This window comes from Paramormyrops kingsleyae, chromosome 7, assembly GCF_048594095.1.
Source record: "Paramormyrops kingsleyae isolate MSU_618 chromosome 7, PKINGS_0.4, whole genome shotgun sequence".
Classification (NCBI taxonomy): domain Eukaryota; kingdom Metazoa; phylum Chordata; class Actinopteri; order Osteoglossiformes; family Mormyridae; genus Paramormyrops; species Paramormyrops kingsleyae.
Genome location: NC_132803.1, coordinates 1,832,474 through 1,849,953, shown reverse-complemented (window position 1 = coordinate 1,849,953; position 17,480 = coordinate 1,832,474). Strand labels below are relative to the sequence as shown.

Below are 17,480 nucleotides of genomic sequence, written 5' to 3'. Positions count from 1 at the left end.
AGCCTCTGTGCATATAAATCTAAAGTCCACCTTGGCTAATTCGGCTGAAATATTCTTATGTCTCTTAAAACCCTCAAATAATTGCCAATTTTCCCTTCATCTGAGTCAATATTTTTATTTGGCTTTCATTTTACTGTGGTTTCACTCATAGAAATTTGTCATAGTTAATCCAAATATACTGGTACACACTATTCCCTACTTTTGAAGATTGTGAAAGAAATTGGCCAGTAGGTGGAGTCAGTGATCCATTTCACCAATCACATTCAAAACTTTAGGCCTTTGCGTTTGGATTATTTATCGCTGTTGTTTCGTTTTTAAAATGATGCATCACAGCCTACTCAGAATGTTTCTGCTCTATTCCCACTTTCCCATAAAGTCATTCAAGATTATTAGACTGCAGAGTTATTCCTGAGGATTCTGTTTCTATTTAATACCACAGAGATGCCCAAAGCCCGTAGCTGTAGCACTGTTATATGCTGTTCTTACCTCAAATTCCTTTTTTTCCTTACAAGTCTGAGTGTGTTTGTTACATGGTGCTCCTTCTTCACATATGAAATAAAGGCTAAACTGAGCATGTGCAGAGTGAAATATGTGATTTGTAGCTCGTATCTGATTTGAGAAATAGACTTTGTTACAATTAACCCATGTTACATTCACCCCGGTTTCCCGTACTATTTATTGATATAAAATTATATACCTAGGAAACATGTTTAGTGTTTCTAATGGTCTTTATTCATAACACAGCAAATGATTTCACAGATAAGACATGAGCCCACTGATTTAATGCAGTCAAATAATAATTGATGCTTTATTGGTCCTCGTGGGGAAATTCTCTTCGCCACCCCCACCATCTTTCTCTCTTTAAATTGGAGCAAACAGGCTGCCAAGCGCTCGCAACCGCAGCGCCCTTCAAGTCATTTGCTGCTCCTCTTTGACCGGCAGGTGTCGCTACTGTGCACCGTGCTGTGGAGCTTCGAATATAATGACCCCTTTCCGACACATTTGGAAAGGACGTTTCTTTTGGGAATGCATACTCGCATTACCAAAAAGTCCATTGTCAGGTATAACAATGACAAACCATGGTTTACAGCTGAACTCAGGCAGCTTCTTAAAACAAAAGATGAAGCCTTACAGGAGTGGCGACAAAAACCAGTTCAAAACTGCTAAGCGCAAACTGGAAAAGGCAATCAAAGCTGCCAAGGTGGATTTTGCTAAAAAGCTGGAAAACCAGTTTTCAACAAACAAGCCATCTACAGTATGGACAGGAATGCAGACATTAACCAACTACAAAAAGAAAAATGCCACCCAGCTATTAGACGACCATCAACTGTCCAGTACATTAAATTAATCCTACTGCAGGTTTGAAAAGCCACATTCAAGCATCATACAGCCCTCACCTTCACAGCCCTCACCTTCACAGCCCTCACCTTCACAGCCCTCACCTTCACAGCCCATACCTTCACAGCCCTCACCTTCACAGCCCTCACCTTCACAGCCCATACCTTCACAGCCCTCACCTTCACAGCCCTCACCTTCACAGCCCTCACCTTCACAGCCCTCACCTTCACAGCCCATACCTTCACAGCCCTCACCTTCACAGGCCTCACCTTCACAGCCCTCACCTTCACAGCCCATACCTTCACAGGCCTCACCTTCACAGCCCTCACCTTCACAGCCCTCACCTTTTTAATGGCCTTCTTCACACCTGGGTTCCTTCACACCTCGCCCACACTCTCCCCAGCTCCCCCCCCCCTGAACCACTATGCATGTGGATCTACAGCTTCCTCACAAACAGAACACAACGTGTGAGGATGGGCAAACACACCTCAGAACCACGAACCATCAGCACCGGAGCACCACAGGGCTGCATGCTTTCTCCTTTGCTCTTCTCTGTACACAAACAACTGCACATGAGGGGACCCCACTGTAAAACTCATTAAGTTTGCAGCTGACATAACCCTGATCGGACTGATTCAGAACAGCGACGAGTCAGCATACAGAGAGGAGATCAAGCAGTTGACAACATGGTGTTGTTCAAATAACCTGGAACTTAATGCCCAAAAAACTGTTGAGATGGTGGTGGACTTCAGGCGAAATCCCCCACCTAGTGTCCCACCCATAACCATACAAGGCTCAACTGTCAGCACTGTAGAATCTTTTAAATTCCTAGGGCCTACAATTTCCCACGACCTGAAATGGCAGCTCAACATCACCTCCATCACAAAGAGAGCCCAGCAGAGGATTTACTTTCAGAGGCAGTTAAAAATGCACCATCTCTCTCAGTCTACGATGGTCCAGTATTACGCTGCAATCATTGAGTCCATCCTCACCTCCTCCATCACAGTCTGGTTTGGATCAGTCACTGAACGAGACAAGGCCAGACTGCAACGCATCATCCACTCAGCAGAGCGAATCATTGGCTGTAACCTGTCTACCCTCCAGACACTGTACATCACCAGAACCAGGAAACGAGCATATAAAATCATTGAGGACCCATCTCACCCTGCTCACCACATCTTTCAAGCCTTACCCTCCAGGAGAAGACTCAGGGCAATCAGAACCAGGACCACAAGACACGCCAAGGCGGTGTCTCTCATTAACCAACCATTCTCTGAATGGACGTTCAATTAACCGTCACCTGCAGTGTAATATCGACCAGAATTACTGGTGATGAACTACTGACAAACTTCCTCTACGATTATATTCTGCACTCTTGCACATTATGTACAGATACTGCTAACTCTGTATACTGAGTTGACTTGGCTGCTACTTAATAATTGCACTATTTAAGAGCCCTTTAATTTGGTATATCATATATATAGTTTATATTAATATAGTTTTATATTTATACTACAATTATTACTATGTACATACATACACATACATAATTACATGTTTATCATCATTACTGCTACTGTTAAAATTAATTACCATATGATTATCACATTACCCAATTGCCAATCTAGTGTTTTCTACTCTTCTGTACATACCTTTGATAATTGTTGTATGTTTTTTGCAATGTCTTCTAAAAGCACCACCAAGGCAAATTCCTTGTATGGAAACATACTTGGCTAATAAAAATGATTCTGATTCTGATTCTGAATTGGGGCGTGGCCAACACAGCAGAAGCGTGCGCAACGTCTTACGTAACGCGTCGTTATGGTCGATAAGTCTTTGCGTCGGCAGCAAAGCAGCAGGAAACAATACTGGGATGTTAGGTGAGTACTATGGACGGGCGATACCAAATAATACCGAAGTTGATATCCCGGTGAGAGTCCAAGCCTTTTCGGGGCCCTAAGCAAAACTTAGATGGCGGGCGGGCTAAATTTGCGGCGGGTAATTAAAGCTGAACCGGGCACTGAAGGACTCTGGCACACATTCCCCGCGCGCCGCATCACTACATACTGTTTGTCGCATTTGTGCTGTTGCACATATTTATTGGCTATTTTACACAATTTATTTACAAATTACGTTTTGTCTCGGCTTTGCACCGTTCAGGGACTGTGTAGAATGACGGCAATAAAGAACTGAGTTGAACGGAAGTTTGTCGAGCTGCAGAAGGTATATTACAATCGTTTCTCAAAATGAAACATTTAAACGAAAGAATCAATGGGCATCATGCACGAATTTCCAGTCAAAATTGCTTCAAAGTAATGAAATATACTATCAATTAGTGAGGGAATTAGGTTTGGATAACAACAGACTAATTCCGAGAGTCCTACGACATATCTGGACCACTCATGCATTTTGTTCGTACCTAAGAGAACATTCAGAAAATTTGTTTGGGGTGGCCAGAGGTCTGTTGTTTATTGTTGACTGAAACAGAAACTAGGGAGTATAGAGCCCGACCGATACAGAATTTGCCGATACCTATTTTGATATTTGAAGATTTAAAAACTGATACAATCGGCCTGTACATAAACAAAACATATTTTCCCAAATACTGATGTCTAGTTATTTAAAAGTTCTCGCCAAGATAACATGATGTTGCTTAATGCAATTTAAAAATAAACTTGTATTTTCATAAATTTATTTTTTAAAAGTTTTTAAGAGTCAAATAACTTAAAAAGGTTAGAAATACATCAGGGTCCGTATTCATAAAGCATTTTATCTTACTTCTAAGAGCACTCCTAACTCGCACTAAAAGGTTTTAACAGAGTTTTTTTCCTAAAACCTATTCACAAAGTAGCTGAGAGCAACTTTTAAGTTTGAAAAAGAGCCAATTCCTAAGATAAGAGTAATATGGTGCGTTCGTTTTTCTCTCGGAACTCGGAAATCCCATTCGAGCTATCCACGTCTCAGAACAAACATGGCTGCCTCCATGAACACGCTGCTGTTTGTTGTTGCTTTATATTTTAGCAGATTTGGAGTGAGATTATTTTTCCGAGAGAGAAACAAACACGAACTAGTCAAACCACATTAAAAGCTTTATACAATATTTTAGTACATTCAAAGCGATATTCTTTTTTCGAACGACAAACCAATTACAAACAAACCACAGACACTAACAAGTCTGGTAAAAATCTGATATTGCATGATAGGATACTGTTTACGGTCATGATATGGTATTCTCTAAATCGAGCACGTGCAATTACATTTATAACTAATACATTTAACAAAATAAACATTTTTAAAGATTTATAATTTTTTTTATTAATTTAATACAGTTTACAATTCAAATACAAATTTTATTGTGATAAAACTAAAGCCTCGCTTTAACATAAATACTAAAAGAACAGATCGCTTTAATCGCTATTACAGTTGGGTATGGGTACGGTCTTATTCAGAAAAGAGATTTAAAAAGTGATGCATATAATGTTCTCGCATTTGTTTTATATTTTTCAGAGTAACAAAGCAAAGGAATGATATGCTGCTTCAGTCGAAATGTGCATTTTACTTCTCATTTCAAATAAAATTCAGGGTTGCCAACTTTGCCTCACTTCAGGCAGCTGACCAATCTGTTTGAGTCGAGTCTGCACACACATTTACGTGTATGTAAGAGTTTTATTATCATGTAAATAGGGTTTGCAAACTGCCCTAACATTTTTGATGCAGCTAATTTTAAGTTCATAATGGATTGATTTAGATTTGCCATAAGATTTCTTGCGTGAGAATCTGAAAGCGAGTTACCCGAACCCGTGAGAGTTTGCAACTCTGAACACACAGATTTTTTTGTTTCACCTGAATTGTTTATTAAAAAAATAACCTTATACAGTTGTTAAAAAGTGGAAACTCCAGTAATCACCAGTGAACTATGTCTAATTTATTTGACATTTCATGAAATGCATACTATACTTGAAATTTTTCCAGCTTTACGGTTTCAGGGCAGAACAGCCACTCTGTTATGAACATTATGGCTTCTTGGTTGAGAGTGTTAGATTCACTCCCGTTATTAACACTAATGACACATTAGCGCAAACAAAATGGCTGCATAGACCGAAGTAGTTCTTGCTTGTTCATTGGCGTGGGAAAGGCGGTTCTAGTGTTATTAGGGGGGTAATCAGTGTTACCTGCAAGATCGCTATTGTTTTTCTTTTTTTGCTGCAATTGTTTTCATTATTACTTTATTTAACTTAACACACCTCATCTTTGAGTTCTCATCCTTGCATTAGAATATAGACCAGTTCATATTTTGACGGTATCTCATGTGATAATGATGCGTTATATGTTTTAAATTTATTACACACTGAATATTGAACTGAAGCTTGGCTTTAAAAAATTGTATCGCAAATCAAATCGTAATCACAGTCTGTCAGAAAAATCGCGATTTGATTTTTTTCCCCCCAAATCGTTCAGCCCTAATTATAACCCTGCTTTGCGTAACAGAGTACACAGTTAGTTTTAGTAAAATTCATATTAATTCTTATCCATGCCATACTCCAGAAGCCAGAAAAATTATTGAAGTTACATCCATATATTGTGCATAAGTCAATAACATTATTATTGACACAGGCTTAACTATGACTTGACTGTTTCTAGTTTGTGTACATCAAACCAAGTTCACTTTTTTTTTTTCTTTTCTTTAGATCCATCCAGGTCAATTGACTGAGGCAGTGAAAAGCATTTATTAACAAAGCAGCTTGAACCCCAGTCAGGTAAGTTCAGTTTTAGTTTTATTTCAGGTCAGGCTATGGACATGTCAAATAGAGACAGATCCAGCCTCCAGGACTGCATCCTCTTCAGAAGTCCATCCAGCCATGATGATGAGACTTTATTTGCCATTTGCACAAATATGAAGGAATTATGTCGTTATTATCGAGTGGCCCTGGAGCAGAATTTGACATTAGGGGCCTTGCTGAAGGGCCCAACACTGATATGACCACTCAGCCAGCCGCAGGATTTGAACCGGCAACCTTCTGATCACAGGCACAGAGTCCAATCCTGCAGAGTCACACACTGCTACATTAGGCAGGACAAGTTTCCAGATGCTTCGGATCATCATCCTCATGAGCCAGTTAGAACAGAGCTCAGAGCCTGAAGCTGCAAGATAGATACATCGTCTGTATCATGATTCTGCTAAATGAACAGCTTCAAAGGATGTTCATCGTTCCCTTTCTGCTCACAGACGTCCCCCTGCAGGGCTGTGACCAGCTGCAGCATGGACCAGAAACCTCCCCAGCTAAGTGTGGCAGATGTGAAGGAGGAAGCGCAGGACGTCCTCATATCGGATGTGGACGGGGCCGGGCACAGCAGCCCTGACGAGGCGAAATGGAGCGCTGCTGGTGTGGGGCCCAGCTGCCTTCTGCACTCACAGGTTGCTCGTCTTGCTTGTTAGTATCCAGGCAACTGCATGAACCTTGACCTTTCTGAAGTCATCTGGGATTTTACATAGTCTCTGTGTGTCCTGCCTCCAGCAGTGTAACTATGACAGTGAGTCTGTATCTAAACACCTTCACAGGCCTGCTGTCATGTCACCTGTGCTTTTACCCTGTAGTACCTTCAGCAGTGAGCTGCTTAGATGGATTAGGAGTGGAGAGAGAGCAGCAGCTTGAGGGCAGCTTGTGTTCAGTATCAGTCAGGAAAAATGTGTCCTGTATGATACCTGGTAAAGACATTGGTAGATCTGGCCCTGCTTCTTTGTGTGATGCTGAAACATGTTGCTTTCAGTCCCATAGACCAGTTGAACCATTAAGAGAAAAATTTTATTGACTCTGTTCTCTTTTCCTCAGAAAGTAGAGAGTACAGCGTGTCCCGTCTTTAATGGGGAGGTGAAAGAAGAAACAGTGTTTCAGGACGTGACTGAGGAGAAGCTGGATGGTGTCAGACCTCCAAACCCAGGTGACTATAGAAACATCTTCGAGCTTCCAGAAAATTCCACATGCTGCATCACACAGATACCTAGTGCTGTCTGCAATTCATGTTACTGAATTATTGTTTTATTAGACTCCACTGCAATGGAGGATCTAAAGAAGCACCAGCAGATTCACACAGGCAAGAAGCCCTACCAGTGTTCAGAGTGTGCAAAGAGTTTTAGTCAATTACATGACTTTGAGACACATCAACAAACTCACACAGAGGAAAAGTCTTATCACTGCTGCTCCCATTGTGGGAAGAGCTTCAGCAATGTAGGAGACCTAAAGGAGCATGAACTGATTCACACAAAGCCCTACCACTGCCACCGGTGTGGGAAAAGGTACAGTGGTATATTAGCCCTAAATATGCACCAGCGGGTTCACACAAAGGAGAAACCCTACCAGTGCTCAGAGTGTGGAAAACGTTTTGGCTATGTAGTTGGGTTAAAGATGCATCAACGAACTCACACAGGAGAAAAGCCTTATCGCTGCTCAGAATGTGGTAAGACTTTCGGTTATCTAGCCAGCCTAACGAAACACCAGCGAGGTCATACAGGAGAGAAGCCCTACCAGTGCTCCCAGTGTGGAAAGCGTTTCAACGATCTAGGGAACCTAAAGGCACACCATCAGAGACATACAGGGCAGAGGCCCTACCAGTGTTCCCACTGTGGGAAGAGCTTTAGTAATGTTGCAGGCTTGAAGTTGCACCAACGGGTTCACACAGGGGAGAAGCCCTATCAGTGTTCCCACTGTGGGAAGCACTTCAGTCAGTCAGCACACCTACGGACCCACCTGCGGATTCACACAGGGGAGAGGCCCTACCAGTGCACAGAGTGTGCAAAGAATTTTCGTCAGTTACGTGACTTAAAGAAACACCTACAAACTCACACAGGAGAAAAGCCGTATCACTGCTCAGAATGTGGTAAGAATTTTAGCCGGTCCAGCACCCTAAAGGTGCACCAGCGGATTCACACAGGAGAGAGACCATACCTGTGCTCTCAATGTGGGAAGGGCTTCAAAGAGATAGGAAACTTAAAGGCACACCAGTGGACTCACACAGGGATGAGGCCCTACCAGTGCTCCGAGTGTGAGAAGAGCTTCAGTCAGTTAAGACAACTAAAGACACACCAGCAAATTCACATAGGCAAATAGCCCTAGCAGTGCTCCCATTGTGGGAAGAGTTTTATTCATGTAGGACAGCAACAGATCCACCAGCGGACTCTCATGGGAGAAGCCCTACCGCTGCTTGGAGTGTAAGAAGAGCTTCAGTCAAGCACGAGCCCTAAAGATCCACAAACAGAATCATACAGGCGTGAGGGCCTGTTATTATTGTTTTTGTTATTCTATCGCAGTACTCAGACCATTTGACCCAAATCAGACAGTCAGTGGAGGTACTGTACCACCCCCGTATACGCTTTGGCTGATATCTCCTGGCCTGTCACTCCTAGAGTCTAAATACCTTTTTCTGCAGCTACAGGCAGCCATGCCCTACCAGCTTGCCAGTTGGACTATTAAGCTCTGCCTGGGAAGATTTTTGGCTAATTTTGCATAGTTCGACTTCATCCGACCAAATCGGACAAATGAGGTGTCAAATCAGACCCCTGAACCGATGCATGCTTGTTAAAATAAAGGTGCGTTCAACATCCTGCAGCCGCTTACAGTGCTGGCTTAAAGCAATGCATCATGGTTAGATTTTTTTTTGTCCGGCTTCAGCCCGGCGTTGCAAAGCGTCACCACGCGTCACCACGTCACATGGTACAAAAACCTCGCGAGGGCAAGACGACTTGAGCCAGATTGTGCAGCACCTCTCAGCCGGCTGCACAAACTGGAGCCGCCTCTGTGACGACACAACTTTGCCCTTATTGGCTGAAGATTTTAGTGTTACGCATGACATTTGTATTCCAAGTAGTTCCAATGCGTAATCTATTTCTCCCAAAAAGCACGTAAAGCAGTGAGAACTGGTTTTCAGTTAATTTACCTGGTAAAATAAAGTTTAAATAAATTACATAAATGCTTTAATAGTACATGTGAGTTAGTGTATTTATTGTAAGTTACTGTAATGTTGCGCTGCTTTTGTTTAAACGTCTAGTCTGTGAAGAAGGCATTCAAGTAAGAATTGCATTGTACTCTGTACATAACAATAAAAACTTTGAATCCTTGAAATAAATGTATTTTATCTTTTCCCTGGCAGCTATCTTTTTACACAGGGCCACTATACACAATAGTTTATTTTTTTTCACTGCTAACAGTTTGGATCAGGAATTGGTTATTGTAAAAAGTAATGTGCATGCAGGTGATATTTGTATAGATTAATCTACACCCTTCTGGCAGTGCGCCTTTCTGTTTTATATCCTGTTATGTGTTTGCTTATTAGAACAATGTCAGGACTTCTGTCTGAAAGTGTACCTCCAGCACATTGCATATGACTATATTTGAACCTATCACCCTATATATTACAATATCTGATACAGTATCTGTTAATCTTCATGCTATTGAGTGAATCAGCAGTTTATGAAGGTTTGCCAAAACAATCTGACATTGAGGGTAATGCTGTGCAGATTTTCCATCCAATTAACTTAAATGAAAAGCTTGTCAACTGATTACGCATTTCTGTAGTGGACCAGGTGATGTGTGTTTCTGGGTAGATGGTTGGGCCTATATTAAACCTCCAAATTTACATTACCTGAACCAGTCATACTAACTGCTACACTACAATAATCTTTTATTTGCTGATACATGTTTAAGGCAAGTTGGGTCAAACACTACTGTCACCTGTTTGGATGATTGTTTTTCAGATAGAGTTGTTGGCTGGTCTAGCTTAGACTATCTGCAATGTCGCAAAGTAAAGTTCCTTTTTGTGTTTGTATTAAACCATTTTATTAGACAATGGAGACCAGTTAAAATAATTATAGTTATAACTGCCACATCATCTGCTCTTCCTCCTGTTTTAATTCTGCCAGCACCATCTGCGTCCCCACGATCCACTGCTGCAACCCTACCTGGGCCCCTGAACCTTGCCATTCTCATCCGTCCACCAGCAGCGTATTCAGTGGGCCCCAGCACTGCTGCAACCCCACCGGGGGCCCCGAACCCTGCCATTCGCTTCCATGCACCAGCAGCACACTCAGTGGGCCCCAGCGCTACTGCAACTGGGCCCCCGAACTCTGCCATTCTCATCCATCCACCAGCAGCACACACAGTGGGCCCCAGCGATGTGGACTCAAACCAGGACATTTCAAAATCAGAACCAGGTATAGTGCCTATTAGAAAAATCACGATTAAACATTTGAAACTGTGAAATGACAGTACAATCTTTTCCTCTCAGGAATGAAACACCAGCTCACACTTCTTCTGCTGACAACAATAAAAAAACATCGTTCCCTTTACAGCACAAACAAGCCAGCTTTTTATAAACGAGTTCATAAAGACATGTTACAAAGGGACCACAAATGCTCTTTGGAGCAGATAAGAAAGAAAATTTCTAACATGTTGGCGACCTACAAAAGGGTCAAATACAGATGTCAGATTACTGGAGAGGCAAAAATCAACTGGGACTATTACACAGTAAGTAGAAAAGTGTTCACATTATGCCATTTTAACTTTACTAATTAGAAATGTGGTGATGTTGACACAGCACACAACAATGAAATGTGTCCTCTGGATTTAACCCATATGTGACATCGTGACATAGCAGGGGGGCAGCTAATTCGGTACCTTGCTCAGGGTGCCTCATTGGTGCCTTGCTGGTCGGGGATTCGAACCAGCAATCTTTCAATTATACAGGACTGTCACAGAAAATTAGAATATTGTGATAAAGTTCTTTATTGTCCGTAATGCAATTAAAAAAACAAAAATGTCATACATTCTGGATTCATTACACATCAACTGAAATATTGCAAGCCTTTTATTGTTTTAATAGTGCTGATTATGCCATACAGCTTAGGAAAACTCAAAAATCCTATGTCAAAAAATTAGAATATCATGAAAAACTATACTAGCAGGCTATTTAACTAATCACTTGAATCGTCTAATTAACTCGAAACACCTGCAAGGGTTTCCCTGAGCCTTTAAAAACAGTCAGCTTGGTTCAGTAAACTAAATCACAAGTATGGGGAAGACTGCTGACCTGACTGCTGTCCAGAGGACCATCATTGACACTCTCCATCAGGAGGGTAAGACACAAAAAGAAATCTCCAAAAGAGCAGGCTGTTCACAGAGTGCAGTTTCAAAGCACATTCACAAAAAGTCTGTTGGAAGGAAGAAATGTGGCAGGAAACGCTGCACAACCAAGAGAGAGGACCGCAGACTTAACAGCATTGTGAAGAAGAGCCGCTTCCAGAATTTGGGTGAGCTTCAAAGACAGTGGACTGAAGCCGGAGTTCAGGTATCAAAAGCCACTGTTCACAGACGTGTCCGGGAAATGGGCTACAATAGCCGTATTCCCATGGTCAAGCCACTCCTGAACTCAAGACAACGGAAGAAGCGTCTGACCTGGGCTATGGAAAAGAAGCACTGGACAGTTGCAGAGTGGTCCAGAGTCCTGTTTTCAGATGAAAGCAAGTTTTGTATTTCATTTGGAAGTCAAGGCGCTAGAGTCTGGAGGAAGGCTGGAGAGGAGCAAAATCCAAGTTGCTTGAAATCCAGTGTGAAGTTCCCACAGTCAGCAATGGTTTGGGGAGCTGTGTCAGCTGCTGGTGTTGGTCCGTTGTGTTTCATCAAGTCCAGAGTCAATGCAGCTGTGTACCAAGAGATTTTGGAGCACTACATGCTTCCATCTGTTGAACAGCTCTATGGAGATAATGATTTCATTTTCCAGCATGATCTGGCACCTGCCCACAGTGCCAAAACCACCAGTAACTGGTGTATTGACCATGGCATCACTGTCCTCGATTGGCCTGCCAACTCCCCTGACCTGAACCCTATAGAGAATTTGTGGGGTATTGTGAAGAGGAAGCTGAAACACACCAGACCCAATAATGCAGTTGAGCTAAAGGCCGCTATTGAAGCATCCTGGGCATCCATAACACATCAGCAATGCCACAGGTTGATTGCCTCCATGCCACGCCGAATTGATGCAGTAATCCGTGCAAAAGGATTCCCAACCAAGTACTGAGTGCATTAATTGACATTTTCAAATGTTTGATTTTGTTTTGCTGTTACAAATCTTATTTTTTTACTTGGACTGAGGAAATATTCTAATTTTCTGAGATGGGATTTTTGAGTTTTCCTAAGCTGTATGGCATAATCAGCACTATTAAAACAATAAAAGGCTTGCAATATTTCAGTTGATGTGTAATGAATCCAGAATGTATGACATTTTTGTTTTTTTAATTGCATTACAGACAATAAAGAACTTTATCACAATATTCTAATTTTCTGTGACAGTCCTGTAAGTGTGTTTCTCTAACCATTAGGCCACCTCTGCGAACAAGGTCGTGTAGTATGAGTTTTCCAACAATTACTACAGAATTTCTTTGCTGGACTTAAACCTGTCATTGTTTCCTCAGATTATGGATGAAATATTCGGCCGGTCAGGAGTCGGAAGTGCCCCAGAGAGCAGAATATCCTCCACGCCCCTCTCTGCCCCTCAGCCTTCAGCACCAGAGCCTGATCCTGCCGTTTTAACCAAAAAAACAGCTACAGACTGGGACATGGGTAGTAAACCAGCAAGCCAAGCGGCGTCGTTCTTTGAGTCATACGAAGCCCATGCTGAGCGGAGAACTGCTGTGCTGGAGGCCCTTGTGCGCCCAGATCTGGAGAGGTTCAGAAGGCTGAAGGAGAGGAGGAGGAGAAGCTTCGAGAAGAAAGTTCTCACAAGTCTTGGGCAAATTTCAAAGGGCTTGCAGGAGATTGCTGAAGGCCAAGCAGAAATGGTTAAACTCTTACAGAATTTACAGCACAAATAAATAAAAAAGCAACAAAACTTGTGTGCCACGTACCATCATTCCCTTTGGGGATTCCAATCTCATAACATTTACGTTAAAGACAGCAGTTGGTTAGTCAGTCTAGATCTCTGAGTCTGAGTCAGGTACTCTGAGATTCTCTGCTGATTTGGCCAACTTCCGTGGCTCCCAGGTTCCATGACCTGCCCCAGGTAGCTACAGCAGGGGTCCTGAGTGAGAGACGCTGCTATTAGAAGGGAAATTACATGGTGCAAAACAGATGTTCCTGCAATCTGTGCATAATAAGCAATACAAATGCACTTGATTTACATGTTTCCACCACCCCCTTTAAAGCAGTCGAAGTCAATGCAGTGATCCAGTACCACAATGGCAGATCTGTCAAAGTGAACTTTATTGTCATCTCAACCATATAGCAGTATACAGTGAGACTAAATGGCAAAGCTCAGGATCCACAGTGTAACAAATACTTAAAGCAAATACAAATGAAAAACACTACACAACGTAGTGCAAAGACAAAGACTGTACAAACCCAGACAAAAAAGTAGCAGCAGTGTGGCATGTAGCAAGTAATGTGTTTACGTTTATCAGAACAGCAGCATGACTTACAGTATTGAAAGCAGTGTGTGATAATATAAGGACATGTGTAAACAGCTGACGGGTCAGAATGTTTTACAGCTAATGATTATCAATAGAAACAGTACAGAACAATGATGATTTTTCATATCGCAGGCATGACAAAGTGACAAAAGCAATGTGCAAGAGATATTTAAATATGCTGTGTGATTTAGGTCTATGTGCAAACCAGACAGTAAAGTGGCTGTGCATGTGTAAAGTTCTGCTTTGTAGTTTAAGAGATTAATGAGGCGGTGGGGAAGATCCCTGGGGGGTGGGGGCACAGTGCTGAGGAGCCTGACAGCCTGGGGATAAACACTGTCCTCCAACCTCGCAGACGTGACTCTGATGCTGCAGGATCTCCCCTCCTCAGGAGAGTGAACAGTCCATGTGAGGAGTCCTGCACAATGCTGCAAGCCTTGCGAACACTGTGCTTGTGAAATGTGTGCTCTATTGAAGGAAGAGGCAGCGCGATAGTGATCTCTGCCGTTTTCACTATCCATTGCAGGCGCGTGCGATCGAATGTTTTGCAGTTGACGTACCAGGTATTGATGCAGCTGGTCAGAATAATGTTGCCGGTGCCCCTGTGGACCGTGGTGAGGATGGAAGGGAGGAGCCTTGCCGGTTTCAGCTGCCGCAGGAAGTATAATCTCTGCTGGTCTTTCTTGGTTAGGGAGGAGGGGGTGTCCGTCCATGCAAGTTCCTCAGTTATGTGCACACCGAGGAACTTGGTACTCCTTACGATCTCCACAGCTGACCCGTTGATGTTGAGTGGAGTATGGACAGGACAAGTCTTTCTAAAATCCATGATTATCTCTTTTGTCTTTTCAACGTCGAGAGATAAGTTGTTGTCTGTGCACCATGTGGACAGCCGTTCCACTTCCTCTCTGCATGCAGTCCAGGCTTATCAGTCTCAGCACAGCTGCATCATCTGCAAACTTGATGATGTGATTGGTGTTGTGAGCTGCTCCTGTATGCAGTCATCAGTCAGCAGGGTGAAGAGCAGAGGACGAAGAACGCAGCCCTGCAGAGCTCCTGTACTGCTGTACCGTGATGCTGTTGGAGGTGTTGCAATCTGACTGTACAAACTGGGGCCTCTGCATCAGGAAATCCAAAATCCACTTGCAGAGAGTGGGGTTCAGGCCTAACCAATAACCCAGTCAGTTTCACAATCAGCTTTTGAGGGATGAATGTGTTGAAGGCGGAGCTAATATCTATGAGCAGTTGCTTGCCATGTAAGAGGCTGAGGTGTGTGTTTATAAACTACAGCAAATAGTGTCTCTGTAATGAAGTGCCTGTTCATTTAGAGGCTGAGATGGATAAGTGTCATCATCCAGGGCCTCATTGCTAATTATGTCAGGGGGCTGATCCCCAGGATCGTAGGACAGGTTGTATAGGATGCAGCAGGCACACACTGCTGAACTAATCTTCTGAATACTGTCCATTTGCAGGTATTTCAGTCGGCGGAATTTGGATTTTAGAATCCCGAATGCCTGTTCGATGACCATACGGGCACCGTTTAGTTTCCTGTTATATTTTTTTTGCCGGGCGGTGAGGCGTCCGTTGTCCTGGTACGGCTTCAGCAACTGAGGCAAGAGTGGGAAGGCTGAGTCTCCAATGATGTGCAGACCCTCTGGCATGAGGGATGGCGGATCCTCCGCCAGAGCCTGAGCAACTGCCGTGTGCCGGAAGGCTCTGGCGTCATGCCAGCTACCAGGGTGGCCCACGCTTACGTGGCAGAATCTCCGCTGACTGTCACAAAACCCAATCAGAATGACAGAATAATTTTTTTTCCGGTTTAGGTATGTCAGTGGGTTCTTTCGGTGTGGCTTCCTAATCGGGATGTGGCAGCTGCCGACAGCCAATCCGGTCCTTGGGAAACCTGCCCTAGCAAATCCCAACTCTGACCTGTGAAGACTTTCGCCCACTGGCCAGGTGACATGATGTGCCATGTGTGTGTTTATCAGCACACAGAACTGATGGAAATGAACCATCAAAGTGGACTTGCTGATATTAAAGCGGTTTGCAACAATCCTATAGGACTCTTGATTTGCCAGGGTCCATAAACAGGCCAGGACAATGTCTTTTAAGGGGACTTTGGTGTTCAGGGGATTTTGGTACACAGGACCAAGTGTGGTGATGACATCCTGGGATAGTAAATATGAGAAAACAGGTCATTGATAACATGGAAACATTGTTATGATAAACCATAACAATAAAGTAGCCTCCAATAGCCATACACACCTCCACTTGTCCTTTAGAAAGCCGGAAGTGACTCCTAAACTCTGACAGATTGTATAGAGGGATGACATCATTCACAAACCCAATACGTTTTGAAACATGCCTAGAGAAGGGGATAGAATAAATGCATTTTCTTCTCAATATATTCTTATCTCACCTTATTTCACTTATGGGCTCCTTAAAAAAATTATCTCAATAAGAACTGATTTATTTCTTGTGAGATTCTGACGAACACATTTTTGAGACAAAACATTTTCCTTTGGATAAGCAGCCTAGAGGAATGAATAAAACGGAACTGTACTGTCAACCTGAGTGTAGGACAAAGGAAAAACACGCGGACACAACCTGTCAGCTACTCCTCCCCTCGCAGGGTGAGCTTTCTTTATGTATCTAGGCTAAAATCACGCCACTTCTTATCTTAAATTTGAGTAAAAATATTATATTACAATAATGTAGCCTGAGTTATGGAGTTTCAAGATTTAATCTGTCCTGTTCCGTGAGCCGAAACTAGAGAGATGAGGTTATAAATATGATATGAAATGACATGATGCATATTTTTAGACAGTTTTTAATTACCTTCGCTGTTCGCCGAATTCTTCATGCAAAAACACGGGAATTTCCACGATGTCGATCTCGTCTGCCACGAAAAACGCCAACGCCGCGAGATCGGCCATTGCAGTCAGGTCTCGCAGACTAAGAGCAGTAGAAGTTGTCCGGCTTGGCTGCAGTCAATTTACACTCCCCTCCTGCAGCCGCCGGCAGATCGCAATCCACGTCACGTCAGCTGCAGACAGACCTAACGCCCAAGTCGAACGCACCCAAACTCTACCTTCTTCTAGCCTGTCTTTAATCAGACAGCTATCGGCGTGTTCCACTTCACACAGCCACTTACAGCGCGGACTTAAAGCAATGCATTATGGTCCTGACGCAATGCATCATGGTTATTTTTTTTTCAGTAATCAACATAAGGTACAATGACATATGTGTGCAATATAACACATGAACATAAACATTGCCAGGGGCGTCCGTGCGTGCGTGAGTGTGTGTGTGTGTATGTATGTATGTGTATATATATATACACACACACACACAGATAATACAATTATTTAAAAAAAATAGATAAATAAATAAATTATAAAAATACACATCACATATACTGGAAGGACTTGGTAAGTTGATGTTTTTTGTGCTTTTTTGTTATTACTCTTCTGAATACCATCTATACGTACTGCGTAAATTCCACCAAGAAAACATGTGAACATAAAGTGGGTTTTTTCCCACTTTATGTATATGAAATTTACCTAATAACAAAAGTAAATTATTAACATATAGATTCTTTAGCATCAAATTACTATTTTTAAAATAAAAAAATACATCAAATAGGCCAATCACTATATCATTTTTAAGTTGTTTTTAATAAACTGTTGCATAT

General features: G+C 42.6%; 2 protein-coding genes across 6 annotated transcripts; one reads left to right on the top strand and one right to left on the bottom strand.

Annotated features, from left to right (window-relative positions):
* Window positions 1-3,139: 3,139 nt before the first annotated feature.
* On the top strand, window positions 3,140-13,215 carry LOC111838534 (uncharacterized). Of its 4 annotated transcripts, XM_072713950.1 has the most exons (8): window positions 3,140-3,218; window positions 6,027-6,095; window positions 6,566-6,754; window positions 7,170-7,278; window positions 7,384-7,431; window positions 10,253-10,543; window positions 10,618-10,856; window positions 12,800-13,215. In XM_072713950.1, the coding sequence occupies exons 3-8, from the start codon at window positions 6,599-6,601 to the stop codon at window positions 13,196-13,198; spliced, it is 1,242 nt and encodes a 413-aa protein (XP_072570051.1). In that variant the 5' UTR covers window positions 3,140-3,218; window positions 6,027-6,095; window positions 6,566-6,598; the 3' UTR covers window positions 13,199-13,215. The 4 variants fall into 4 exon arrangements, with proteins under 4 accessions (XP_072570051.1, XP_072570052.1, XP_072570050.1 ...); XM_072713951.1 differs by lacking the exon at window positions 7,384-7,431; XM_072713949.1 differs by lacking the exons at window positions 10,253-10,543; window positions 10,618-10,856; window positions 12,800-13,215 and having other exon boundaries at window positions 7,384-9,459.
* LOC111838533 (uncharacterized) lies at window positions 13,008-16,927 on the bottom strand. Of its 2 annotated transcripts, XR_002836894.2 has the most exons (5): window positions 16,625-16,927; window positions 16,052-16,151; window positions 14,350-15,954; window positions 13,232-13,404; window positions 13,008-13,145 (listed from the first exon to the last, which is right to left on the bottom strand). XR_002836894.2 is itself a non-coding variant. In XM_023801599.2 (3 exons), the coding sequence occupies exons 1-3, from the start codon at window positions 16,720-16,722 to the stop codon at window positions 15,064-15,066; spliced, it is 1,089 nt and encodes a 362-aa protein (XP_023657367.1). In that variant the 5' UTR covers window positions 16,723-16,927; the 3' UTR covers window positions 13,568-15,063. The 2 variants fall into 2 exon arrangements, 1 of the variants encoding a protein (XP_023657367.1); XM_023801599.2 differs by lacking the exons at window positions 13,008-13,145; window positions 13,232-13,404 and having other exon boundaries at window positions 13,568-15,954.
* Between the last annotated feature and the right edge of the window lie 553 nt (window positions 16,928-17,480).

Coding starts and splice junctions, on each gene's coding strand:
- LOC111838534 (XM_072713949.1), top strand. CDS start 6,599: ATGGACCAGAAACCTCCCCAGCTAAGTGTGGCAGATGTGAAGGAGGAA. Junction 6,755..7,169: donor GCTGCCTTCTGCACTCACAG/GTTGCTCGTCTT, acceptor TCTTTTCCTCAG/AAAGTAGAGAGTACAGCGTG. Junction 7,279..7,383: donor TGTCAGACCTCCAAACCCAG/GTGACTATAGAA, acceptor TTGTTTTATTAG/ACTCCACTGCAATGGAGGAT.
- LOC111838533 (XM_023801599.2), bottom strand. CDS start 16,722: ATGGCCGATCTCGCGGCGTTGGCGTTTTTCGTGGCAGACGAGATCGAC. Junction 16,152..16,624: donor GAATTCGGCGAACAGCGAAG/GTAATTAAAAAC, acceptor CCCCTTCTCTAG/GCATGTTTCAAAACGTATTG. Junction 15,955..16,051: donor TTTCTAAAGGACAAGTGGAG/GTGTGTATGGCT, acceptor TTACTATCCCAG/GATGTCATCACCACACTTGG.